The 25,540-nt window shown below is 39.0% G+C and overlaps 4 protein-coding genes and 1 long non-coding RNA gene across 7 annotated transcripts; 3 read left to right on the top strand and 2 right to left on the bottom strand.

Moving 5' to 3' along the window:
* Positions 1-253: 253 nt before the first annotated feature.
* LOC143361214 (uncharacterized) lies at positions 254-1,008 on the top strand. The gene is made up of 4 exons (XR_013083425.1): positions 254-397; positions 536-617; positions 745-801; positions 870-1,008. It is a non-coding gene; the product is annotated as an uncharacterized LOC143361214 (long non-coding RNA).
* Positions 423-3,632, bottom strand: Rpa-70 (replication protein A 70). Its single transcript, XM_076800440.1, has 12 exons — positions 3,385-3,632; positions 3,277-3,324; positions 3,010-3,206; positions 2,660-2,811; positions 2,493-2,580; positions 2,202-2,364; positions 1,812-2,016; positions 1,614-1,726; positions 1,147-1,548; positions 994-1,077; positions 730-924; positions 423-644 (listed from the first exon to the last, which is right to left on the bottom strand). The coding sequence occupies exons 1-12, from the start codon at positions 3,412-3,414 to the stop codon at positions 531-533; spliced, it is 1,791 nt and encodes a 596-aa protein (XP_076656555.1). The 5' UTR covers positions 3,415-3,632; the 3' UTR covers positions 423-530.
* A 1,527-nt stretch (positions 3,633-5,159) lies between these two features.
* Positions 5,160-18,829, top strand: LOC143361787 (uncharacterized). Of its 3 annotated transcripts, none has more exons than XM_076801433.1 (8): positions 5,160-5,319; positions 13,461-13,597; positions 13,672-13,796; positions 14,401-14,540; positions 15,448-15,659; positions 16,051-16,291; positions 17,291-17,538; positions 17,963-18,829. In XM_076801433.1, exons 1-8 carry the CDS (start codon positions 5,169-5,171, stop codon positions 18,191-18,193), a joined length of 1,485 nt encoding a protein of 494 aa, XP_076657548.1. In that variant the 5' UTR covers positions 5,160-5,168; the 3' UTR covers positions 18,194-18,829. The 3 variants fall into 3 exon arrangements, with proteins under 3 accessions (XP_076657548.1, XP_076657550.1, XP_076657549.1); XM_076801434.1 differs by lacking the exon at positions 5,160-5,319 and adding an exon at positions 10,035-10,796; XM_076801435.1 differs by lacking the exons at positions 15,448-15,659; positions 16,051-16,291 and adding an exon at positions 15,082-15,108.
* A 563-nt stretch (positions 18,830-19,392) lies between these two features.
* Mon1 (vacuolar fusion protein MON1 homolog) lies at positions 19,393-22,672 on the top strand. Its single transcript, XM_076800466.1, has 7 exons — positions 19,393-19,785; positions 20,250-20,572; positions 20,639-20,882; positions 20,952-21,236; positions 21,325-21,515; positions 21,588-21,690; positions 21,844-22,672. Exons 1-7 carry the CDS (start codon positions 19,513-19,515, stop codon positions 21,982-21,984), a joined length of 1,560 nt encoding a protein of 519 aa, XP_076656581.1. The 5' UTR covers positions 19,393-19,512; the 3' UTR covers positions 21,985-22,672.
* On the bottom strand, positions 22,668-24,300 carry Prp38 (pre-mRNA processing factor 38). Its single transcript, XM_076800467.1, has 3 exons — positions 23,947-24,300; positions 23,384-23,751; positions 22,668-23,265 (listed from the first exon to the last, which is right to left on the bottom strand). The coding sequence occupies exons 1-3, from the start codon at positions 24,108-24,110 to the stop codon at positions 22,892-22,894; spliced, it is 906 nt and encodes a 301-aa protein (XP_076656582.1). The 5' UTR covers positions 24,111-24,300; the 3' UTR covers positions 22,668-22,891.
* Between the last annotated feature and the right edge of the window lie 1,240 nt (positions 24,301-25,540).

The following is a 25,540-nucleotide window of genomic DNA, read 5'->3' as shown; positions in this document are numbered from 1 at the left end:
CACGAGGACAGAAGAATGAGTACGTCATTGAACAGATAAACATTCGAGAAGCTTCATTTCACGACTATCGCAACGGAGAATCTTCCGCAACGCTCCCTACCGGAGATAGAAGAACTACAAATACAACTATACATAAAATAAGATGAGTCAAGATTGTTATCTTCATTTTTCTCAAACTTTCGACTTTTATTTGCTTATAAAATTATTCATGCAAATGTAACGAACGTTTTTGTTTCTCATTCCAGTTCCAGGAAATTTGACTTTACCCTCTAGTAACTTTCTGTTCGATAAAATGATTGGAGCATCTTGGATACAACTTTTATCCCTACTCTATGACTATATATAGGTTCAATAAGATGTGACAATGACGAAGAAAGTACTTTTAGAGAGAGATGAGGTAATACAACCAATTTAAATGTACATTCTTCATTTTAGAAAAGATACGCTTGACTTTATTAAATGTATAAGGAATTAACGATATAAGAAAATACTTGGTTTGTAAATACATGTAAAGTAACTGTAAATAATGTTCAAGCCTTTCCGATGCCAGCTAACTCCTTGATCTGAGTTATTAAATGGTCGTTGTACACTTTGTAATCCAACGGCGATACATTAAGGCAAGTTACTTTCAATCTATGTTCATCCTGCAAATAAGAATCATTTTAAGATTCCGAACCTATCCATGACTAGTACACACTTTTATATTTGATATTGCTATAAGTAACTTACACTGAATACTTCTAGTTTGGCTCTCATTTTGAATAGAAAATTCTTGAATGTCGCATCACCGAATTTTTCGAGGTACGCATCATTATCATTTTCTTGTAATTCTCCAAGTTCTTGAGCTGTGACGCCTAATATTTTTTCAGCTTCTTCGCTGAACGCAGTAGCCCATTGATTGTCTGTCCAGTCTGCCAAGCTTAACTGGAACGATGAAATACCCATAAATATCTTGTTTGTTAAAAGATAATAAAACTGTATTATCATACTCACACTAGCAAGCAAACGATATCTGTAATTCGGGTACTCTTTGTCACATTTCTCGCATCTGTACATATCGTTGGCTTGATCGATCAGCTGTAAAATACAATTTGCTAATGAACTAAATCTTTCCATATTATAAAATGAAGTTGACGAAACAATTACCTTCTTCTTACAACTATCCGTAGGGCACGATTTGTAAAGAGCATTTTCGGTACGAATCATGTTCACGGTCGCCTTCACCGTGTATACGTCAGGACCTTTCAAGCCTAATTCCTGGTCCTTGGCCTCTTTGAACGTGATCCATGGACCACCTGCACCACCGCCAGCACCTCCAAGTGCTCTAGACAATGACTTTGCTTCCTCGTTGCGACCAACTGTGTTGAACCAACCACGTAATCTATGTGCTTCTGGAATGTCTGGGTCAATTTGGAGAACGGAAGAACTGATTGTAGACAGATTTTTTCCGCCATTGAATTCACCGATTCGTGCTCCTTTGATCGCCAAAACTGGATTCGAGGACCCTTCAAAGGTCTCGGCTTGCGAGCCCCACAGCGTAAGAGTGACCTGAAAATATATAATATATAATATCCGAAATCGGAGGTAGCTGTTCATCTTGAAAGGTATCTCACCATTGTGTTACTTTCATCGACGAGATTAATATCTCTTTTCTTCATTTCTCTGCCCGTGGTTCGCGATGTTAGCATTTGTAGATCGCCGCAAAGCTTAACCACTCCCAAAATGTCTGTAATTAATTACTATGCAATACAAGTAGTAGACACTAATAATTCATAGAGTAACAAATTACAATCAAATGATCATTTAACTACCGATTATATCGTTCCTCTCTTTCTTTTCAACGTCACTTATCGGCGCAAAGGCAAATTGAAGAGAAGGAATCTCATTCGTATCATCATGGCACGGAATGATTTCCGAGTCTCCATTTAGAGTCATCTCGTAATCGTTTTTCAGATTGTTAAACTGTTTGTTCGCTGTTTTCAAAGTTGCTCTAGAAATGTAATACACTTTTCCAATCTGTAATACATATTTCGTATTAAGATTTGAAGAGCGTGCGACGACAGTACAGTGTTCTCTCCGTAACTGCGAGAAAGATCTCTATCATAATTGTTAAAATTTTATCTCTGCCCCGTTTCGGACTTCACATTTATGATAGAGATGGGAATTTGTTATGGATAGAACATTGGAGACGAAAATAATACCTCGAGCATATCGTAAAATTTATCGCACTGATCTCTGAAGGCTGTACACCTAATCTCCCCACTCTCATCGACCAGATCCATGGAAAACAGTTTTCCTTCACCGCGAGAATTGCTCCAGGTTCTGATATCAGATTTACTGACAACTCGTGCCTTTATTACCCACCTGTAAAAGATTTTTCAGAGTACTCTGGAGGTACGTCCACACGTCCACAGAGTACCTTTTTTTTACTGAATAAAAGGAGGCCGTGTAAAAAACGGCAGGACTTATGGGATGACCTACTTTATACTTGCCTATTTTGATAAGGACTCAGAGCAACAATTGGAGTTGTTGATATATCATTGGTGGAAGAATGATTTAAACTTTGTTTTTGCGCGAAATCTATCAAAACAACAATAAGACTTACAATTATTGTTTTCTTATAGGGACTACATAAATCATATTACAAATTGAATACTACCATTCTTCTTTTGAGGTGAAGGTTTTGTAATTGATGCTGATTCTGCTGGTTTAGAATCAGGTTCAGGTTCAGCGTTAGTTGGGTTTCCAATCTTGTGACCAACCTGATCACCAGGAACCTTTACTTCTATATTTAATATCACCATCACGCGTCTAAATTAGAGAACATACAAAATTATTAATGAATTATACAAATTAAGCAGAGCAATAATTTCATTTAGTTATACAATAAAAGTAAGCAAATTCTTTTCAGGCCCATTGAGGCTAAAAATAAACTAAACTAATTACATATACGAATTAAATAATACAATAAATTCTGAAGCACTACATAAAAGAATAAATATTGTTTACTTTTGTTTTCCAGCATTGTTGACCATGCTGATAGCGTATCTATTTATCTGACAAATGGTAAAGTCAGTTAATATATTATCTGTTATCATCGAGTTTAACTGTGTGGCCAGCATTGTGAACGAATTTATTCTCTTTCCATCAGATACAAGCAGCCTGTAGCGTTCTCCACTGTTTGAACTTGCTAATTTTTTATTTCCCTGTACATTAACAATAAACGTTAATAATGTTGTCGATTTAAATCGTTGCACATAAACATGACATACGCACCAGGATTTGTAAGACCGGCTTATCAACATCAACGCCGTTCATAATTTTCTAGAAGCAAATATAGAAGTTAAATAATTTGTTGGAAATATAATATATTTCAAAACTTACATCTATCGATCCTTCGGTGAGTGAATACATTTTCAACAATAATAAACTAACGCAAAACGTTCGCGATAGGAAACGACACTTTCCGAAATCAAAGGAAACTATTTCGACCTTGCGGTGTATGATTTTATGAAGCGTAGTTCGGTGACCAATACCACAGAGTTATTTCGAATAAGAGAGTCGTCTGTGTCCACACATTATTCAAATAATATAACAAATCTGTTCTTTTTCAAAGTGTTTATTATACATAAATACTAATTAAAGCTTCACAGAAAACGATGGAATTTCGTGACAATCGATTTTTACAAGTAAAAAATAATTAAGATATTAACAGTTCGATGAAAGATATTTCCAAAATGGTTTTGCAAGGTTGGCCTTACTGATACGCTGTTTCCCGCTATTTTTATTGGCGCCAAAAAGATCGTGTTATTGGTTAGGTTATGTTAACATAACCTAGTCAATTTTAAATAGTTGCTTCAAATAAAACGACCGTGGAACAATGTCATTCAAATAAAACGTGAAATTGTAAGTATTAAACTTCAAAGTTCACTAAAATAGATTTCAGATCAAATAAAATATATTCTCGTTGACCAAAAATTATTTTAGAAGTGTTTATTATCGACAGCGGATGTGGTGAATAACTACATTACCTTGAGTCGATAATACATTACCTCGAGTCGATAATACATTACCTTGAGTCGATAATACATTACCTTGAGTCGATAATACATTACCTGGAGTCGATAATACATTACCTTGAGTCGATAATACATTACCTTGAGTCGATAATACATTACCTTGATATCATATCAACATTTAATTTTGAAAACAATTGTGATTCTTTATGAACGTAAATAAAGTACCATGAATTCATCGTGCATATATATTAGATCTATATTTTCATTAATTGTTTTTACCAATAACCGTGACTAGCCGTCAAGATAGACGACACCACGTTTCAAACGATTCCACGTACATATAATGTTACAAAGTAACATAATCTATCATAGATTCCGTGGCGCCTACGTATTCGGAATGACTCATTCGAATTGTTATTACGCGTAACGTGTTATTGTTTAACGAGGTCACCGAAATTCTGAATACATGAATACATTAAATTTTCCGGTGAGTTGTATAGAACTAAAAATATGTGGTTAACAGTTCGTGCAAACATTATCGTATTTCAATGACATTGAGTTATTACGACGAACTGACAAACACGTAGACGTAGGTCTTCTGATTCGACGACTGTTTAGAACAATGACATCATTAATATTTCGAACATAATTGAAGTAGTCTAACAAACTACACTGATTAGTTGCTGCTATATTTAGGGATTAAGTAGTGCAATGCGTATGTACGTACTAATTATTCGACATGCCGTAGTTCGTATGCAAATGTATTAATTATGGAAAAATGTTAATATGTTTCTAAAAGAGTTTATATCGTCGATACATAAGATACTTATACTAATCGTTAGACGTCAACGATACGATTTAAAAAGACATTACGTTTCAGCGAATCATACGAACTATACGCCGGTTACAATTGAACTATTTAACCGCGGTTATAAATTTCGTAACAGGAACTTTTTATTAATTACAGATTTGCTTCATTATTAAGACGTTTTTCATTGAATATGTATACGTCTTGTAAGCAGTACAGCGTTTTTTAGCGTTTCAGCAAAGTAAGGACGAATCTGCATCAATAATTTCTGACTCATTCCATTCGTTTGGTCAGATTAATTATCGCTTGCAAATCACCGGCGTCGCATACGCTCAGCGCGCATGCGCGACCGGTCCGCCTTCGTAGTTTGTAGAGCGTCAAAACGACGCGGCGGAACGCAGTACGAATTCAGACTTCGTGGGGTGTGTATCGATTCCCCTTTGTGTCGAAGATTTCGTTTATTGTTCTCTAAAGAAGACAGCATGGCTATCTGTAAGTACATTTTTATTTGTAATAATCATCTTTCTTCTCTGAATATCAAAAAAAAGTATATATATATATATACCGTAATATATATATCGTAATCAAGTTAGTTTTCTATCTAATTACCGGTATTTCGACACCGGAAGTTGCAACACCTACACGATAAATCTCGCATTACCCCGAAGAGTAGTTTATAAAATTACTGTACGAATATGTTGGTAGTTTTATTTCATTTTTTAATATCGATTTAGTCGAAGTTTTTCGAATTTTGTGTCTTACCGAGTGCATAAACGAACTGCGTTGTACTGGATATGCTTACCTGGCTTCCTTATTTGAACATTCCATGGAAAATAGCGTTCGGTCAATTTCCGCGTATCCTGTTATTTTCGGTAACACTTTCATACAGTAAATGACCATGGTCCCGTAAATAGGCGGTTGTCATCAAACTACTTGAACGCATGAGAGCAGTATAGTATTTTCGGAGGAAGTGAAGCACAACCGAGAATTCCTCGCGTGACTCTTGGTGCTTCTCTATATTTATAGACTGGATTCGACATTCTATTGAATTCCAGCGAGGCGGCTTCTCTTGCAAAGGTTACCGAAGCGTGATCTTGAATTACCACTGTTCCCTATTATTTCATACGCTGCATAGTACATGTTCCGCGATTCTAATCTGACTCGCGTATTCCTGCATTTCTCCAAACTCGCCAGGATTCATACATTTTATTACGCTCACGTCGAATAAAATCACAGTCGAATAAGTTTGAACATTTTAATGTATATTCGTTCACAAAATTTCAGCAACATAGTATGAATAAATATTTTAACAGTCATTTGTGAAAAAAAAAATGGTTAGGTCAAATATAAAACTGTAAAGTCGTCAGAAAAATTAGATTATGTTACATCGTTTTCGACGTGTTAAAATTATTAATTTTTTACAATTGCCTCGGGCAATTTTTATTTTACTTAAAGATTCGCAGTCTAGTTGTTAGTTTAAACATGGGACGAACAAGTGAGCCGCTACAGTGGTTCCGTTAAAAAATAGCTTCGAAGCCATTACATATAGTGTTTAGCAGTAATTGGTGCGATAAATTATTAACTGAAAAATTGTCTGAAAAAAGTATCGGCGGTTACGTGATATCGAATCTGTAAATTATGAACGATGTTTACGGATCCGACGAGCATATTGCAGCCATGTATCGATGCATCGATCATCGATTTTGCGAGACGAGTCCTCGGACCGTTACCTGTGTATACGCTTCCGCAGACTGTCTTTCCTAGTGTTCAGATACCTAAATATAGTGTACGGGCGCGGCCGTTGCCGGTTTGACAAGCCGGCCGGCTTTCTTTGCTCACAATGCGATTTCACGAGGCCGCGGAACCACCTCCATTAACCTAGAATTTGAAACTGTCACGAAGCATCTTCACGGTTAGGCTCCGTCCAGTTCCGTTACTGCTTTCTGTACCGCTATAGCATCATCGCGACAAAACACTTCTCAGAGATCCCCTATCATTGGCAATTCCGTCTTGGAAGCCTGAGCACAATTACGCGAATTGTCACTTCTCTGTGTACCATTTATAACCTATGCCCCGGTTAACCCTTTGCACTCGAAGCTATTTTAACTCCAAAGCGAATAGAATATTTCCCTTCTATGTATCTTTTTTTTCATGTTCTACATACGAAAACGGTGCAATTTACTCGTACAATACTGAAATGTTTGGTAATTTATTAAATACAAACAAATTTGATAATGTAAAAAATATTTTGAATACGGCAATTTTAAGCAATTGTAAACTTTGAATTTAGTAAATTTTTGTCGTGAAGCCATAAAGGCATACATATGTCCATACTAGAGTTGTTGCTTACAGGCTAGCCGAGGAGTGGATAGATATTGTAGACAGGTTACGATAAGTTTATTATTAGCCGCGCGCGCGTTACAGGTTTTAGAAATCTCTTTATTTCCGTATAACGTATCCTGACCGCGGAAGCCGAAGGTCGAACGTGTTTACAACGCAAACCGGACTCGTTGGATCGCGGATGAGAAAAATCTGGACGTTGTTGATCGCGACTGAAATTTGAGCGGCCGTTCGCGGCCACCGGTCGCGTCATGTATCCACCTTGCTGGCAAAAGGAAGACGGTTGCTATGCGAGGTCAGTGACAGAGAGAGGACAGACGCTAGTCTCCGTAGGTGAGCGTGTTGTCTAGCCATTGGCAGTCGTTCTTTTTCGCAACCAACGAGAGTCCATTAACCGCAGTTACACGTGCAATTTATTGTTATTGCTTCGGCGGCCATCTTGAATATTCAAAAAGTACCTGTTGCTGCGATCGGCCGCGTTATATTCGCGACCCGTGTCCCGGTAATTTCGATGGGAACGGTAATTAATGTCGGCCGACGATTCGAGATTAATTCTTCGAGGTGCATACCGTTAACAAATTACGTTAGTAGCGACGATATAACCCGACCGATCTTGCGCAATGGGAAATTGACTCAATGACTCTAATTTTCGCATTGTTATGTTAATTGTAACACGCCTCGCGCGCGATACAGGCTCTTCTCTGTATGTGGTCTAATCGGTTCGCCGGGATATTAACATTCTGCGGCCGATTGCGATCTGGGTTGCCATCTTTGCAGCACCGGGGGCCGGAAATTAGCGTTAATGGAATAGGAAGAAGAGCAGCGCGACTCGGTCCACACGAGAACGCGCGAGAACTTGCTTAAGCTCGCGCGTAATTAGACGCACGCGAGGATCCGGATGCACGGTTAAATTTACATCAGTTCGGAAGCTAGACATCCGCGAGCAGGACGTCTTTTTTCTCAAGGACTGACTCGAGCATCTTTCGGTAACTTTTACCGTGATAAAAATTATGCAAAACTTTCGTAAGAGATAAGCAATGAATGCGCAGGCGAATGTTTTATAATATCGGGTACGTTATGCGTTTCTGCGACCGGAACAATCTCGCTGTGAAAGTTCGTCGCGCTGATCGGTTTGAATCATCGACGTACCGTAATGTGAAGTAATTGGCATCGAAGTAGCAATGACATCAGCTCGATGACGTTTCTGACCTCGTCTAACGCGACTTTCTATTATCTTTAATTTCGTTATCGACGCGTTGGTCTAGCGCAATTTGAACGCATGTGGGAATGTTCATGGACAACACACAAGTTATTTATAGTGACGAGCGTTATGGGGTCCACCGGTGGGGGAAACTTGTGCGACCCCTATATATTGAAACTGCCAATTTGAATCATCTTCACGTTTGAATCGCTTCGTTGAACAAAGTCGAGTTAATTCTAGAGACTCTCAGTAACGAAGCGAGAATATGTAAAACGGTCTCCATTTTCCTGACAATGAACTAATCCAGTCGAGACACAATGTCTTAATAATGTCGAGTATCTAGTGTTGGATGGACTGGGAAGAACAAAATGCAAACTCGAAAGTTGTTCGAACCCATCACTACTTTCTTTAGAAAATCAATATACTTATCCAGGCTAAGCACAGTGTTCTAATAATGTTGATTGCGGAGTATTGAATTGATTAGAAAAAGTTTGTTCGAGAGTTGTTCCAACCTTTCACTACTTTCGTTAAAAACAATTTCCCAATTTAAACTAAATACAGTGTTCCAATAGTGTTGAATATTTAGTATTGAATTGATTAGAAAAAATTTAATGGAAATCGAGAGTTGTTCCAATCCATCACTACTTTCATTACAAAACAATTTCCTAATTTAGACTAAATACAGTGTTGCAATAATATCGAATATGTAGTATTGAATTGATTAGAAAAAACTTAATGGGAATTCGAGAGTCGTTCCAATCCATCACTACTTTTATTAAGAAACTATTTCCTAATTTAGACTAAATACAGTGTTCCAATAATGTCGAATATCTAGTATTGAATTGATTAGAAAAAATGTAATTCGAGAGTTGTTCCAACCTTTCACTACTTTCGTTAAAAAACAATTTCCTAATTTAGACTAAATACAGTGTTCCAATAATGTCGAATATCTAGTATTGAATTGATTAGAAAAAATGTAATGGGAATTCGAGAGTCGTTCCAATCCATCACTACTTTTATTAAGAAACTATTTCCTAATTTAGACTAAATACAGTGTTCCAATAATGTCGAATATCTAGTATTAAATTGATTAGAAAAAAATGTAATGGAAATTCGAGAGTTGTTCCAATCCATCACTACTTTTATTAAGTAAGTACAACTTCAAGAGAAATCTTCGAGTTCATTGTTTGTTTACGAAATTTGTTAACAGTAGTAGCAATTCCTGGATCAGTAAGTCATTGCTAGTAATAAATTTCATAACTTTATGTATTAGTATAATTTACTAACTCCTGTCGGGATCATTTTGGAAAAGATCGCGGTCCTTCTTAAAATAACGCAATTTTAAAAAATTGCATTAAAGGCGTCTGGTATGTAAAGTGTCGATAATCGGCAATCGAGGAAAAAGCTAAAATGTGCAAATGAGATAGGAACGGAGATAAGGAATCGTTTTGAGCGGCTCGCGGAAGAATGTGCAATCGCTGTTTAAAAAACGATGACCCCCAAATCACCGGTTTCTTAATGTTACGATGACATGCTGATGTCAGCAACGGGAACACGGCCTTCGTGACACAAGACACTATTTATAAGCGTTGCGTTCGTTCCGCAAAACGAAGTCTTCGGTGAATTGGTAGTCGCCGCCGCGATGGCTAGTAAGCGCGAAAACAACCTTCCGCGCGATCGTTCCATCGATCGCCGATCGATCGTTAATTCGGGGGGCCGGTCGGCGCATTCGATCGAGCGATCTTGTACGAAAACAGTGACCTTAAAACGGCTGCTTCACTCCACAATGGAAAAATTACGTGAATATCCAAACGCGATTTTGTTAATCGCGTAATCGTACAAACAATCGCAATGACGTAACTCCTGGACTATTAAAATCGTCAGGATCAAGACTTACAGTCGTAAATCGATCCGCAGCGTAGTTTGCGTTTACATAAACAATGTGATGTATTGTATCAAGGAATTGTTCCGTTGAGTGAAAGAGTACATGAAAAAATTTCGGAAATGTGTAATCCATTGAATTTTCAAGTGGCTGAAGTTGTAAAGTTTTTTTAGAACCGCGACGAGTTCACAGTGTATTAATAAATCGATAGAATTTCGAGGAACGAGCAAATTCAGTCGCACAAGCGTTCACGCGTGTGAAACAGTCGGGTAAAGAAAACAGTTTATCGCACACACTGGAAAACGTAGTTTTACGCGCGTACTTACCTGTGACGAATTAGCATGAAGCCAAGGATGTTCTGTGTCCACGATTAACTTGTTACAATATTGTGCATAACCAGAATAATGGGATCTCGCGACCGTAGGCTATCTAACTTTTATCGTGGCGTGTTGCCGTGGAACTTTTTATTGAACACAGTTATACTTCTGTTGATTTTTATCTTCACCGACGCGGGTCATCATTTGTGGCATCTGTTCAATCCGTCAGGTAAATATTCAATACGACCTAATCGTGGGAAAAAAGGTAAATAAAATCGACCCATAGAGTTATAGAAATGAAAAGATCTTTTCAGTCCTTTTCCGATCCGGTAAAAAATTTATGGTACGTCATTGTATTTGTCCGTGCCGGCACTGTAATTTTTTTTTCATCCTCGACGTGTTGTATGCACGCGTTCGACGTGTGTCGGTTGCATAAAACCTTCGAGAAAGTCGAATAAACAAAACGTGTTGGTCGCGTGTCTAATCATGCCGTTAAAAGTCGAACGTGTTAACGTTTACCGTCGAAACGTTTGATCGTAAAAACCAATCAGGGTCCTGGTGGGGGGAGTTGATTCGATGCGTCGCGTACAACTGGAATTTATGGCTGTGTACGAAATCGCTTGCAGCCGGCAAAAGGAACGAGAAAGAAGAAAAAAATGGTTGCATCTGACTCGTCGACGCCGGCATTCCATTTCCGTCGGAGAAAACACCGCGCGTTTAATTGAAGACAATCAACTTGCGACCATAAATTCTCCGCGAACTAGATAGTAGAGAGGGCTGGTGAACTTGTCGCTGAACTGGATCCTTTGTTTTTTACAATTATCGCCTTGGCTTCCACCCCGCGACTTTCTAAATTAATCACCTCGCTCGTTGCAGTTAGATTTTTGCGCATTTGCGACAGAAATGGCAGACGAGGTAGGCGAGCTTTAAATTACTTAAATTAGGAAAAGATATCGCTCCTCGTTCAATTCCCATTGCCTGCAATTGTTGCAGAGAATTTTTATTTCGCTTATAAATTCGAACTCCAGTTTTAACCCTTTGCACTCGGCGCTATTTTCATTCTAAAACTAAATTTTTCTTTCGTCTTAGAATATTTTCATTTTATTCATACGAAACTGATCCGATTTCCACATATAATATGTAAATGTTTAGTAATCTGTTAAATACAAATTTTGTAATGTAGCAAATACATTGTAATATTTTTTGTAATTTCTTTGAAATAATGCCACAACAATTTCTCTAGTGGTGCTTCAGAGTCACCACTCGAGTGCAAAGAGAGACGAAATGATTAAAATTTGGAATAGCAGAAAAATTGAATAGTTTACATTGAACTTCGCAAAATTAATCAGAAATTAAATCACTGTTTCCTTACACCATCTCGATTATTTTTAGCGTTCCGTCATAAATTAACTTGTGCAATATTTTATCTCCCATCGATGCGTGTTTAGAGCATCAGAGTAGTTTTAAACTTTGGGATTGAGTCTCGCAAATGGGTTAAGACTATTGATGCGAATGCAGGATATTGATGTAAACAATTTTGATGTGAAAACCTTCAGAGTCCAGCTAGAACGTTATAATCGTGCGTGAAGTCATCATCCTGGCACTCGTCCTTCGAGCACCAAGTCCGTTAAGTCTCCCCAGACGTTTTATCGACCGTGTCGAGATCATCGGCGAAGATTTCTAATCACGCGGGACGTGATCTAGACGCGGAATTATGGCGGCCACCGGGGATATTGATCGATGCGACGAGTCCTGCATTGTCCTACTTTCGTTCGCGATATCGTCAGACTGGCGTCCAGACGTCTGGACGTTCTTGGAAAAACGTTGCTCCACTTTCGTCGACTGAAAATTCTCGTTTGCTCATTTCTCGTGGTAAATGGACCTTACGCTACTTCAAGGTGGTCGTTAGTAGTATTGCTACCTTCGGCTGGCAGAATTCGGTCAGAGAAGCCATTTGTCTTGGACAGTTTCCGAGCCTTATTCGTCTTTTAAAATTCCTTATTCTATTTTCTTAAAATTCCAAATGACAAAGTAATTAAAAGGACAAGATCGACGAGCCTTTTATTTTTCTTTTGGAACATCATAAAACCTGCAATATTTCTGATATTCTACAGGAAAAATAAATGCTTCCTTGATCTGTTTCTTCTAATTATTTTACCGTTCGGAGAATGAAGCACTTTTTTGTTTTAGTACGGGCAGACAAGTTTGTGGAAAATTGTTAAATAAATGATGAATTGTTACCTCTGGTAGTATATATAAATAGGTTCTGTATTGAAGCTTTTTTGAATTGATCGGAGTTGTAGTATTTATATTTCGGTTTTATAATGAATTGATAAGCAACACAACAATAGTTACGTAACTGTTCACTGTAGCAGGGCTCGGCCAGGTTCGATCTACTTCGAGTTTGATGATGAAGGTGCAACATTGCAGCGAGAGAGGATCGATCCGGCTAGCTTTTCAGACTTCGAGAAGTGCAACTGGGGCGATTGAACTAGCAGCTGTCGGGGGTTTTTGTGTCGAGAATTTTCCCTGGAAGATCAGTCGAACCTCGTGTTAGGCTAGGTCGAAAATTCTTTGTCGGGAACTGCTCCCTTTGCTGTTCTTTTTTGCTTTCTTTTTCTGAAGATCCTACAGATTTTAACATCGTAGTCGAAATTGGAAAATTCGGGGAAAGAACGAACGATGTTCAATCTTGTTAAAAATATTTATTAAATTAGCCCATGAATATAATGGTTAACGCGGTATTTTTCTATTCTTAATGGTTAGCCCTCTTCATCAAGAAAAACAATTGTTGAAGTTCAACTTCTAGAAATTGCCAAGACAATACGACAATTGTAATGGATAAATTGAATTAGCCGATCATTAACGGAATTTCCCCATTTTTTGTTGTTAGCACTCTCCACCGAGGACAAGTTGGAGTACAAATTCTACCCCGTGGCAACCGGGCAGCTACAGTTCCGGGTAAAAGCAGCGAATGATGTCCACGTTGCTCTGACCACTGGTCCCGCAGAGGGGGAACCCATGTACGAGGTAAAGTCCATCAAAGTATTCCAATAAATGCATCTGGCACAATACAACAACAATAATATATACAATTTAATCAGGTTTTCATCGGTGGATGGAGCAACGCCAAATCCGTGATCCGCAAGAACAAAGCGAAACCCGAAGCCGCGGAGGTGGAGACACCCGGTATATTGAGTCCCGATGAATTCCGCGGTTTTTGGATCAGGTGAGGTATACAATAATAAACGTCGACATTGATAGCTTCTAGAATGAGAAGTATACGATGGATCAGATGGCTCTAAGGTCGGCCTCTAGCGGCCGGCCATGGTTCACCACGCGTTGAAATCTCCAAGGCAGGGCTGTACATGTATTTTTCTGTAATTGAGACTCGAGGAAATCGAATTGATCATGTGCACGCAATAAAAATTAATAGAAACGGAGCTGTGTCCCTAGGTATTGATGGGAAACAACAGCCTTTGAAATGCTGGATTGCAAACGCGTTCAAAAAGAATTACAATGATGAATATAGTCATAATAATCAAATTATTCTGCTGCTAAATGTACCTGGTACCTACATTCGCAATTTGTTGTCATCAGTACCTCATAAGAAATAGTAAAAGTTCAGTGTAGTTAGGTTCTTCTTTAAATCTCATATTGATAACCAAATAAATAAGTTTGAAGTTTCACTGTTTGAGATTCGCTGTAGAAATATTTATCTTAAAACCATAAATCGAAGTAATTATTTTTTGAAAGTCTATGCTCGATACCAGGGGGTCTGAAATTAATTCTGGCTGTTAAAAGAATGATTTCTGACGTGATAATTTTTTCAGATGGGGCGACGGTGCTATCTCCGTGGGCAAAGAAGGCGAACCGAGCGCATTCCTCACGTACACCGATCCAGAACCGTTCGGAATCGGTTACTTCGGAGTGTGCACTGGTTGGGGTGCGACCGGCGAATGGATGATCGAAGGTAGACTGTCCTGTCGATCCTATTTTTAATACTCTCTTCGGGTTTAGAAGGTTCTACTAGGATTGCTTTCTCTTGTGTAGTAGTTTAGATCAAATACTCTAAAGCAAGTGTTTTCTGGAGTAAAGGGTAGGGTCTTTCCAAAGCTTAGTATCACAGTGAAACCTCTTATGCTGCTTTGAATGATACAGAAGTCTATATTTTCCAAATAGTGTACATATCATTATGGTAGACAATTTGCAGCATAGTAAGGCCCTTATCTGGTTTTTAAAGCAATTATTTTTCATAATAGAATATAGAGATCTTTCTTAAAGTGTAGTATTGTAGTAAAAAGTATACCACCACATTATGCTGCCTTGTATGATATAGAAGTAATCTTTACAAACGGTGTACATATACTATTATAGTAGACAATTTGCAGCACAATAAGGTTCTTCGCCTAGTTATTCAAGTATCTTTCACAATTTATTAACACGATCTTGTTCCTGGTACTTATTCGGATGTCGGATGGATGATCTACTAATACACCATCGTCCACACACAGCCATCTGTGTCGGTGATCACGATCGTTGTACGTATTGCAAACGGAGCCTGACCGAAAAAAAAACGTAGTTTGCATCCCTTAGATAGAGCTTTTCTGCTCGGATATGTTTGATCTGGTCCTAGCACGTTTGAACCCCGCCTTTGTACCGTCCCATTTAATTAGACCTGATTTAGACCTGCACAAGAAGCAACGTCACGCTTGTCAATTTAGTTTTGAACAGTTTGGAGACTCACACTTGTACGCACAGTCGGAAAGATTAGGAGCAGTGGCCAAGAAAATCGAACTGAAAAGATGAGGGACAGGACAATGGATAAATTCTGTTATAATCTGGGGTGGGAATTATGCTTTTCTTTCGTTTCTATAAAGGACACGGCTCCCTGTCAACGCGGAATCAGTTAGTCTACCAGTTTCGAAACGTGAGAAGCGGTGCAGTCCTCCTGGACGTGAAGGCCAAGAGCAACGCTCACGTTGCGTTGACCAACAAAAAGTCTGTATCCTCCCCTATGTACGAGATCATGCTCGGGGGCTGGGAGAACATGGCGTCCGTCATCCGATACGACGGCAAACAGCCCGACAAGGTTCGCTGTCGAACAACGTTGTTCCTTCAACCCTTCAGTCTTGTAAATTCACGAGTTGTTCTAACCCATCGCTAATTCCATTAAAAAACTAGTTATGCTGCTTGAACAGGAGAAATAGAAGGACGTAAATCTTGTTTTGAAAATGTTCTGTAATTGTTCTCTTTTTCTTCGAACGACTCTTCCTTCTAAATAAAAGTAGTGAGGGGTTAGAACAACTCGCGAGTCGATCGCGCTAAGAATACATTCTTAAGAATGCACTCTTCGCAAACAGCCGGAAAGCCTAATTGGACAGGTGTATCGCAAAGACACGAAGGGTTGAAGGAACCCTCTCGCGTTTCCGGTTTCGACAAGGAGAGTGGCCCGCCCTAAAAGGCTGATTCTGCACGGACAGGTGCGCGTAAACACGCCAAACCTGCTGAACGAGAGCCAGTCGAAGAAGTTCGCGATCACTTGGCTCGACGGCTTGATCACGGTTAGGAACGGCGATCTAAACGGTCCCGTGATCATGGAATGGCGGGATCCTAAGCCGATTGGCGTGAGCTACGTGGGCGTACGCACTGGTTGGGGTGCGACCGGGAAATGGCAACTTCGTACCGCACACTATCCACCCCTTCCGAGACCCGGTGCTAAAAGTAATTTGACTCAAACGTACTGTTTTTTTTTTCCTTGTCGAGAAACAAATTCTTCGTAACACCGCTGCGAACATGTGGAAGCTTGGCCTCGATTACTCGGACTAAACAGCATTTAAGAATTGAATTAGTACAGTATTGTCTCGGTGAAAGGCGTTCGTCGAGTAACATGTAAAGGGTGTGTGGCTGGTACTTTGGGAAACATTGGAAGTACCGAGGCAATATTGTACGAATTAAGAATTTATTTCAAGAAGGAGCATTGAAAAATGCAAAAACCTGTTTTCGATACTCGGATATTGTTTATACACTTCGCTCCTCCAGCGCATCAACGGAACTCGGGATCATTGAGCAAAAGCAATTGTCCTCGCTTGGGTGGCAACAGTAGATTCGAACGTGTCTTGTATGGAAATTTATTCCTCGAAACTTTGATAAGTGGCTGAAGGGAATGGTTTGAGGAGATGGTCTTGAACGCTCGATTGAGTTTGGCGTGATTATGTTCTGTGGCACTAACTATGCACGATCATGCTTTTATCTAACACACCAGCACCAAGTATGTATGCCGAGGTCTCATCATTATCTCCCACAGACGCACAATTTTCTTCATCTCGAAACTTTGATTGATTTTAACGTAACTTTCCAAGCGGTCCCCTTTAATTAGTGAATCCGCTTAATGAGAAAATGAAAAGAAATCGATTAGGATGTTCATGTACCATTGATATACACGCATCATCACTTTAATGCCGTCAGCGCGACGATAATTGGAACGTCAATGCTCCTTTCACTGGTTGCTATTTTTCGTGGCATGTGTGTGTGTGCTGATTACAAAATCGGTGGTGAAACCTGGACAATTAAGAATATTATTTAAACGTTGTACATACCAAATTGTACCTAAAGCTAGAAGAAGGAGGATCAATCTTCCCTTTTTTTGGCTGTTTGTGTTGCACTGCCGATGCAGTTGTCGCTTAAGTATACTCCTTAATGTTTCAATGCACCTGCTTTCAGATACAACGAGCCCATCTGCCCCGCCCCCACCGGTGCAAGGTTTGGAAGCTGGCGAAGAATGCTGGTGCGATGCAACAGGTGGCATGGTACCACCAGGTGCCGTCGAAGGTGGAAAGGACGATGATGAGACCCTGTTTGTAGGCAGAGCCTTCCACGAGGGTGCCCTTTTGCCCGGCAAAGTAAAGCCTGCACACTCCGTTTGCTATGTTGCATGGGGTGGTCAGGAGCATGGAAAGACTGATTACCAGGTAATACCCCTCACTTGAATGCAATAAATGAGTGGTATCAGTCCACAATACTCTCAGACAAAACGGTGGATTACTGGATAATTAGGGGTGTGCAGTTAATCCAATAATCAAATGGTTCCTGGTAAGCCAAATGCAAAGAGCGCCTAAAATAATAGCTGAAACAGATCATCAGATATTTATTGGCTCAAGGGGCTACGTACACCTTGAACTGCATACACCGTACGAAACTTTTTGTGGAGGGTACCCCTCATATGATTGCTACAATTTTAATACAGTTTACACCACAATAACGTAATGACTATGCTGAACAGTAACTACACACAGAAGTAAGCGTAATTGGAGAGAACGTTACCAATTACCAATATTACAAATTGCTGCTAGTATATAAAAATCAGTTTGTCCAACGAAAACATTGCTATTGCAGGTTCTCTGTGGCTGTAAACCTAGCTGGGTACCAACTAGCGGAAACAACATTCCTCCTAACGCGATTCCTGGTGGCGAATCCGAAGAGGGAGAGCCCCTCTACGTCGGCCGCGTGCACCATGAAGGCACTTTGACAGTCGGCAAGGTGCAGCCGTCCCATAGCGTTTGCTATATCCCATTCGGTGGTGCCGAGGTCGCCTTCCCCGAATACGAGATCATGGTTTCACAGTAATCGAGCAAAGATTACGCCGAGACAGATCAGAATTGAACGCTGCGCCGACTCGTCGATGAATTTTCATAATTGCTTAAACAATGATCTTATTTTATGAAAGCTATGTTCAATGTTGAGAAGAGCAATGTTGTATGATCACTGTTTGTTATCGTAACGAGTGTTAAAGCGATACACCATATGTATCTGTAAAAAATATTTACAATGATGCGGTTTCTTTTCAATAAGAGAATCTCATGACGATAGTCAATATTTTTTATTGAGAAAACGGGAACGTGTATTAGAGGATCATGAATCTCATATGTGTGCAAACTAGTCTAGCTGTGAGCGAATTCATCGACAAGTCGATGCCCGTAACACATGTGTCCACTTTCGCACTTGAATTCACGATGTAGAACGCGCAAATCAAACTGGCAATAATATGTAGCTCGGCTATGTATGCAGTTATTACTTGTTGTTAATTCCAGTTGTACGCCGTTTCGACGATCGTTGCCTTAGACTCGTTCCTGCTCGAACGAGAGCATCGCTAGAGCGTATATTCGACAGCCACATAGTTTTTTAACGCACGACACTTTTCGCTTTTCTGAAGTTATTTTTGGATTCTATATTGTTACGAAACAATAAATATTATAAATTATACGACGACTTTCATTATCTGAAAAGCATTCTTCCGCATTCTAGACTAACATTAGCTCTATAATAATTTTGTAGAATTGAAAACAGTGCGACGGTATTTTTAAATTCTTTAAATAATCCCAAATTCTTTAAGTAGTCCCAAGTAAAATTATTAAGCTCCTCTTAGATACGATACATAGTTTAAGTAACAATTAAAATTTAACAATTTTCCCTCAAATAATGACATTAAAAAGATTTGTAGACTTTTGTCTACCAAAGTCTATCTAATGGGCTTTCTGATGCCTGAGCTGACGTGAAAGAAGCTCAATAATTTTCTTTTAAATAATAATTAAATGAAAACCTCTCTCCCCCAATTATTCTGAAATTCTGAACTCTTGATCTTTAGTTTTAATGTATTAGAAAATTGCTGGTAAGTGAAGATAATATTTCAGTTATTGGACAATCTCTTGACAAATCCTCAGTTATTTTCTAAGGAACTGCCGGTGAGTGGCGAATTAACAATTGTGGTGCAGTAATTTTTTGCGGGGGCGTTCGAGATTGGCCAGACTGTCGGTCGGTTCAATGTTTTGTTCCAAATAAGCCGGACCTTAACAATGGCGGCTGAACCGTCACGACTAGCCGTTAAATGTCAACTGGAAGAGCGATTTTTGAAATAGTGGCAGGTCGAAAGTGTTTCATTGGTTATTATGGCGGAGAAAGAGCCTGCTTGTATCGACGATGAGATCGGTGATCCAGGGATCGAGCCAGGTGCTTCGACCGAAACGATGCTCGTCACCACCGACAGCTTCGAGGAGTATGAGCAGGAGATCAGTAGCAGCATTGACGACAGGCAAATGAAAGAAAGCACAACGAGCACAATCTCCGAGATCCAGGAAGACGCCCAAGACATTCCGACAACACCTAATGCGACGAACTCGCGAGATCTTCAGAAAACTGCTTCTCTCGATGATTCCGAAGTAGTAGGTTTCATAACCTCTTCCAGAAGAAACACCTTACATTAAATTATATTTCAAGTTAACCAATTCCATAAAAATGTTGACGATATTTTACGTTGATCGTAAGGCTACCGATAAGTTGTAATAATTATAAGAATTGTTATTTGTTCGAATCGAGTTGGAGCCATATTATCTTTCAGGGTGACACCCACTCAATGTCATTAGATGTTCAAAGGCTGTTGTTCACTTAACAGCACCGTTCACTTCATAGCATCACTATACATCTTTTCTTCCTTCTTCCTCCTTACGATAGGAATGAATACGTTGACGTTGGTCTGGTAACGTTTGTGAGTGGTGTTGTTGAATGGGCGACAGTTTTAACCGTTCTGGTGCTACGCAGCTAGAAACAGAACAGCGGGATTACACTGCTCGACATTATTCAACATGGTCACCTGCCACTAAAATGATTAATGTTCATTTTGTTTTAGGAGGATGTCACCCATCGAATAGGTCAGAGTAGTTTAGATTCCGATCCTTTACGTTGCAAAACATGGCTGGCTCAAAGGAAACATATATTTATTTTAAGCCAGGCTGGAAAACCCATATATTCTAGATATAGTTCTGAGGATAAGCTAGTCACGGTGATGGGTGTCATGCAGGCCCTTGTTTCATTCGTCCAAGCAGGCAGTGATATGATTAGATCTGTGCACGCAGGAGATACTAATTTTGTGTTCGTAGTCAGAGGTCCGCTGATACTAGTTGCAGTCTCTAAAACACTCGAAAGCGTACCTCAACTTACATTGCAATTAACGTACGTACACTCTGTTGAAATACCGATTTACTTTTCTGTGTACTAACAAACGATTTTTTATTTCAGATATGTGTACAATCAGATAGTCTCTGTGTTGACACAGTCCCAGTTAACTAGAGTATATGATCAACGTAGGAATTTCGACTTGAGAAGATTGTTATCTGGCAGCGAAAGACTGATAGATCACCTGTTAAATTTCATGGATAGAGAACCAGCATTTTTCCTAGGAGCTATCAAGTGTTTACCCCTACTTCCTTCGATGCGAAGTTCCATTGCTCAGATTATCATCCAAACATGTGGGAAGATCAAGGTACATCGGATGTTTAGGACACAATTTTGATCTCTCTTAAACGTTGTACTAACCAGTCACGCTTTCCAGAATTTAGTGTTTGCAATACTTCTAGCTAATAATCAACTGGTAACGTTAGTCAGAATGAACAAATTTTTTCTACATCCGGTGGACTTGCATATAATACAGAATTTGGTCGACAGTTCAGAGTCGCTTAAAACAGCCGAGAGCTGGACACCGATATGTCTGCCGAAGTTTGACGCCAACGGGTACATGCACGGCCATGTATCGTATTTGGCAGAGGACTGTCAGGCGTGTCTGTTGTTGCTCACTGTCGACCGGGACGTGTTCTTCGTACTGTCCGAGGCCAAACAGGTGATTTAACATTAAAAATCTGGTGAACCTGCAGAATAAGAACTCTCAGATTTCGATGATTTTTTAATCAATTTAAATTTCGTTCCAGAAAATTGTCGAGAAGTTGAGAAGAACAAATTGTTTGGAAGCAATCAACGAGTCCATGAACAAGCCACCGATCACAACGGCTGACATCGGACTGCCAGAAATGCGACACGTTTTGTACAAATGTAAAAGTACAGCTCAGTTTTGGAGTCCTGGTCTTCAGCCTCCGTACACAACGGATGAGGAGATAGAACGGTACTTGGCGTGCAAAATTAATGAATATACTTTAATGCCAGTGATTCTACCATTGCAACATTTTGTTCACAGACTGCTGGGTCTTTACCAGTGTCTGCATCACAGATTATACGCTCCAAATCGACCACTGAAACTTATATTCCAACAATTAGACAAAGAGACTATGCTGGCATGGGTAAGCCGAATGTGATACGTTACTTTCAGCCTAGGAAGGATATTCCTAATTGGCTCTTGTTTTTTACAATAGACGCAGAGAATTTTTATTTTGCGCAAAGATCCGCTGTCTATTCATAAATCATGTATTAGTCTAATTGAGTATGCATTGCAGGTAACATTGGGTTTCGAATTGTACGTCACGTTTGAACCGTTAGTAACCAAAGCTGATGCTATTGAAGCAGCAAGTAAATTGGTGAAGTGGATAAAGAAAGAGGAAGAAAGATTATTTATTTTAAATCCGCCGACGTTTTAAGGAAAAATTATTAGTCAGACGGATAACGTTTGAAAACGTGCAGTGCAATGTTTGAGAGCGGTTTATGTTGGCTAGATGGGAGTACCACGAATAATAGCAAAGCGAACTGCATCGAAAGTGGGCGATGCATATATGTTGTTTTTCTTTTTTCTCATATAACGACACTATAATTTTGCTCATTACTTTTAATTACAAAAGTACTGTGAGATATGGTACTACGTGGAAATGTATATATTTAAAAGATACTACGCGTGTAATTGTATAGATTACATTTATAGACAGGCTATGACATTATCAACTTTATTTTATTACATGGTGCTTGAGAAGATTTGCCATTGCATCGTTGAGAAAGTATCAACTCTGAAAAGCAATTTTTTATATCGTTCACGAAACATGCCATCAACCATCGCAATGGTAAATGCTCTCTATTCTTTTGTAAATAATATTTACATTGTAAGTTTTAAATTGATGAAAAAGAAAAACATGATTCCAGAACGAACGAATAGCGTAATTTTATGAAGAACAAATATTGTTACTTGGAACGCGTATTGTACGGGTATGCTACTATGTAGCGTTTCTATCGATGAGTACTATAATTTTAATATGGAACTATTCCCTGTAAATGTTACACACCACGTTAATCATGACCGAAGTGTTGTACACACCATAAACGAATTCAAGACTTGTAGCATTCAGAAATTTTTATTTGCCTGATAATTAAAAACGTCTATCATTACGAGGCTGCGGATTTGTAGGCAGATTCACTGTTTTGGAGATTAATTTACAGTAGCATTATATAACACAAGACTGTTAAATCCTATGGAAAGTCCAGTATTTTTTGATTCTGTAAACGCATAAAAATTCGCAGTAGTCTACATTCGGTAAAAAAGTTTCGCGACATTTAGACTCAATGCCGAGCTCTATCACGATCCCGTCTTCGATCCCGATCTCTGTCTCTATCTCTGTCCCTGTCGTCTCTTCTGTGTCGGTCTTTATCTCTGTCTTTGTCTTTGTGCGAGGAGGAATGACTTTTCGGTGATTTGCTACGCTTCCGTTCTCGTCTGTCTCTCTCTCTGTCTCTGCTTCTTGACCGCTGTTTCTCTCTGTCGGATTTTTTATCCGATCGTGAATGCCTTTTGTCTCTGTCCCTGTGTCTGTCTCTTTCTCTCTCGTGATCATCCGTTCTCTTTCGTGTGTCTTCCTTAACGGGAGGAATATCTTCATCTTCTGATGTCTCTATTCCTTCGTCCATGTCATCTTCTAATGCTGAAACCTTCCCCTCTGAAACGTTTCATTAAATATTAAAATACTGCACAACAACAATCTAAGTAGTCCCCCCAGTTGTAGAGATGAAAATTTTAACAGTTACAGACAGAGAACACTGTATACGAAATCCTACCTAATTCATTATTTTCTTCTAACACATGTCTCTTCTGTATCCTTGGTAAAATAACATCGCAGCTTCTCTCTTCTCTCAGAAGTTCATCTATGAACTCGTCCATGTGAATCAGCTCAAATTTACCTTGCTTATTCTGTTTTCTAAGTTTTCTATTGTCGTTGAATAATGGCTCTAAATATTTATAACAGTCTAGGGACGATCCTGTTAATCTCATGTACAATGCTCCCAATGCACGGACATATTTGAACTCCTCATTTTTTATAAATTCGACTATAATGTCCTTCTCAGGTTGTATTTGCAACATTTTTAATATTAGACAGAGAAATGGTGTAGGTTTCACATTTCCACCGAACACACCACCTATAAACCTGGAATAATCCATATATTATTTACGTTCAACTTGTTTGTTTACGTTGAACAGTAGGTAATTTTTTACTGAACAAATTATATGCACAAATTGAATCTTGATTAACATAGATATATAACTGAAAAGAACGTATGAACGACGCAATGTATATTTGAGCATAATGAGAAAATTAAGGAAAATGAGAATGTCAACTAACCTCAATTCCATAGCTTTGTCGACTAAAAGCTCCGCTGTTAAGGCAAAGCATTCTTCCTTCCAGTATTTTGAATCGTATACTCGAGATCTGATGATTTTCTCCACCAAATACTGTGGATTCGTACCACGAATTGATTTTGCATCTTTTACAGTGCGGTTTGCCATTTTTTCGTCACGTTGAGGTTAGAATTGTGCTATATACATTAAAACCAACATTGAGAGACAAGCAACATGAAACAAGCGCCATTATGGGTGGCCTCCGAAAAATGTAAGAAGCATTTCGCAAGTATTATACGAAATTCCGAAATTAATTTTTTCTATGTATACAAGAATGAAAAGAATATAACTTCTGCCATGTAGCTCTATTGATATTTTGTAGTCCACGTAACAAGCCTACATAGAAAGCAACAATATCGTTACTTGCAATACAACAGATTGAAGACCAGCCGCCACATCAGCTCTATAGTGCCGTAATCTATGGTCGATGGTTCTATTGTAATTTATTTGGTAAAGAATAAAGAATGTTAATTATAACAGTGAAATGTGTTCTTTCTTTCTCACCTATGCTCTTCCTCTCCTTAATATCAATCAAATTTTTCGAAAAATTTCGGAAATTCCGAGAATCGAACTTTGTATTAGGAGAACATGATGTCGAAGGAGGTATCCGAAATTCAGCAGTACAAGTCAACGACAAGCAAGAGGGCCGAAAATTTTCGAAATTTCAGTAGTACAAGTCAACGACAAGCCAGACGGACGAAATTTTTTCGAATTTTCAGTAGTACAAGTCAACGACAGGCCAGCCAATCGAAATTTTCACGAAATTTTTCGGAAATTTTAACTTTTGTATTAGGAGAACATGATATCGAAGGAGGTATCCGAATTTCAGTAGTACAAGTCAACGTCAAGTCAGACGGCCGAAATTTCAGTAGTACAAGTCAACGACAAGCCAGCCGATCGAAATTTTCACGAAATTTTTCGGAAATTTTAACTTTTGTATTAGGAGAACATGATATCGAAGGAGGTATCCGAATTTCAGTAGTACAAGTCAACGTCAAGTCAGACGGCCGAAATTTCGAAATTTCAGTAGTACAAGTCAACGACAAGCCAGCCGATCGAAATTTTCACGAAATTTTTCGGAAATTTTAACTTTTGTATTAGGAGAACATGATATCGAAGGAGGTATCCTAATTTCAGTAGTACAAGTCAACGTCAAGTCAGACGGTCGAAATTTTTCGAAATTTCAGTAGTACCAGTCAACGACAAGTCAGACGCTCGAAAATTCCGAAATTTCAGTAGTACAAGTCAACGACAGGCCGGACGGTCGAAATCTTCGAAATTTTAGTGATACAAGTCAACGACAAGCCAGACGGTCGAAATTTTCACAAAGATTTCGCGAAAATTTGAACTTTTGTATTAGGAGAACATGATATCGAAGGAGGTATCTGAATTTCAGTAGTACAAGTCAACGTCAAGTCAGACGGTAGAAAATTTTCGAAATTTTTCGAAATTTCAGGAGTACAAATCAACGACAAGTCAGACGGTCGAAAATTTCCCGAAATTTTCCGAAAATTGAGCTTTGTATTAGGAGAACATGA

Source organism: Halictus rubicundus, chromosome 15 (genome assembly GCF_050948215.1).
Source record: "Halictus rubicundus isolate RS-2024b chromosome 15, iyHalRubi1_principal, whole genome shotgun sequence".
Classification (NCBI taxonomy): Eukaryota; Metazoa; Arthropoda; class Insecta; order Hymenoptera; family Halictidae; genus Halictus; species Halictus rubicundus.
The sequence above is the reverse complement of the archived record's forward strand: the minus strand, read 5'-3'. Positions and strand labels throughout refer to the sequence as shown.

Bases quoted from the DNA above. Each gene is read 5' to 3' on its own strand.
- Mon1 (XM_076800466.1), top strand. From the start codon at position 19,513: ATGGCGGAGAAAGAGCCTGCTTGTATCGACGATGAGATCGGTGATCCA. The intron at 21,237-21,324 runs GTGATTTAACAT...ATTTCGTTCCAG, and splicing joins TACTGTCCGAGGCCAAACAG to AAAATTGTCGAGAAGTTGAG. The intron at 21,516-21,587 runs GTACTTGGCGTG...TTTTGTTCACAG, and splicing joins ACGGATGAGGAGATAGAACG to ACTGCTGGGTCTTTACCAGT.
- Rpa-70 (XM_076800440.1), bottom strand. From the start codon at position 3,414: ATGTATTCACTCACCGAAGGATCGATAGAT. The intron at 2,365-2,492 runs GCAAGTATAAAG...AATCTTTTACAG, and splicing joins CTGAGTCCTTATCAAAATAG to GTGGGTAATAAAGGCACGAG. The intron at 1,549-1,613 runs GTGAGATACCTT...ATATATTTTCAG, and splicing joins TCGATGAAAGTAACACAATG to GTCACTCTTACGCTGTGGGG.
- Prp38 (XM_076800467.1), bottom strand. From the start codon at position 24,110: ATGGCAAACCGCACTGTAAAAGATGCAAAATCAATTCGTGGTACGAAT. The intron at 23,752-23,946 runs GTTAGTTGACAT...GGATTATTCCAG, and splicing joins GACAAAGCTATGGAATTGAG to GTTTATAGGTGGTGTGTTCG. The intron at 23,266-23,383 runs GTAGGATTTCGT...GAAACGTTTCAG, and splicing joins AGAAGAAAATAATGAATTAG to AGGGGAAGGTTTCAGCATTA.
- LOC143361787 (XM_076801433.1), top strand. From the start codon at position 5,169: ATGCGCGACCGGTCCGCCTTCGTAGTTTGTAGAGCGTCAAAACGACGC. The intron at 5,320-13,460 runs GTAAGTACATTT...TTTTGTTGTTAG, and splicing joins AGAAGACAGCATGGCTATCT to CACTCTCCACCGAGGACAAG. The intron at 17,539-17,962 runs GTAATACCCCTC...TTGCTATTGCAG, and splicing joins ATGGAAAGACTGATTACCAG to GTTCTCTGTGGCTGTAAACC.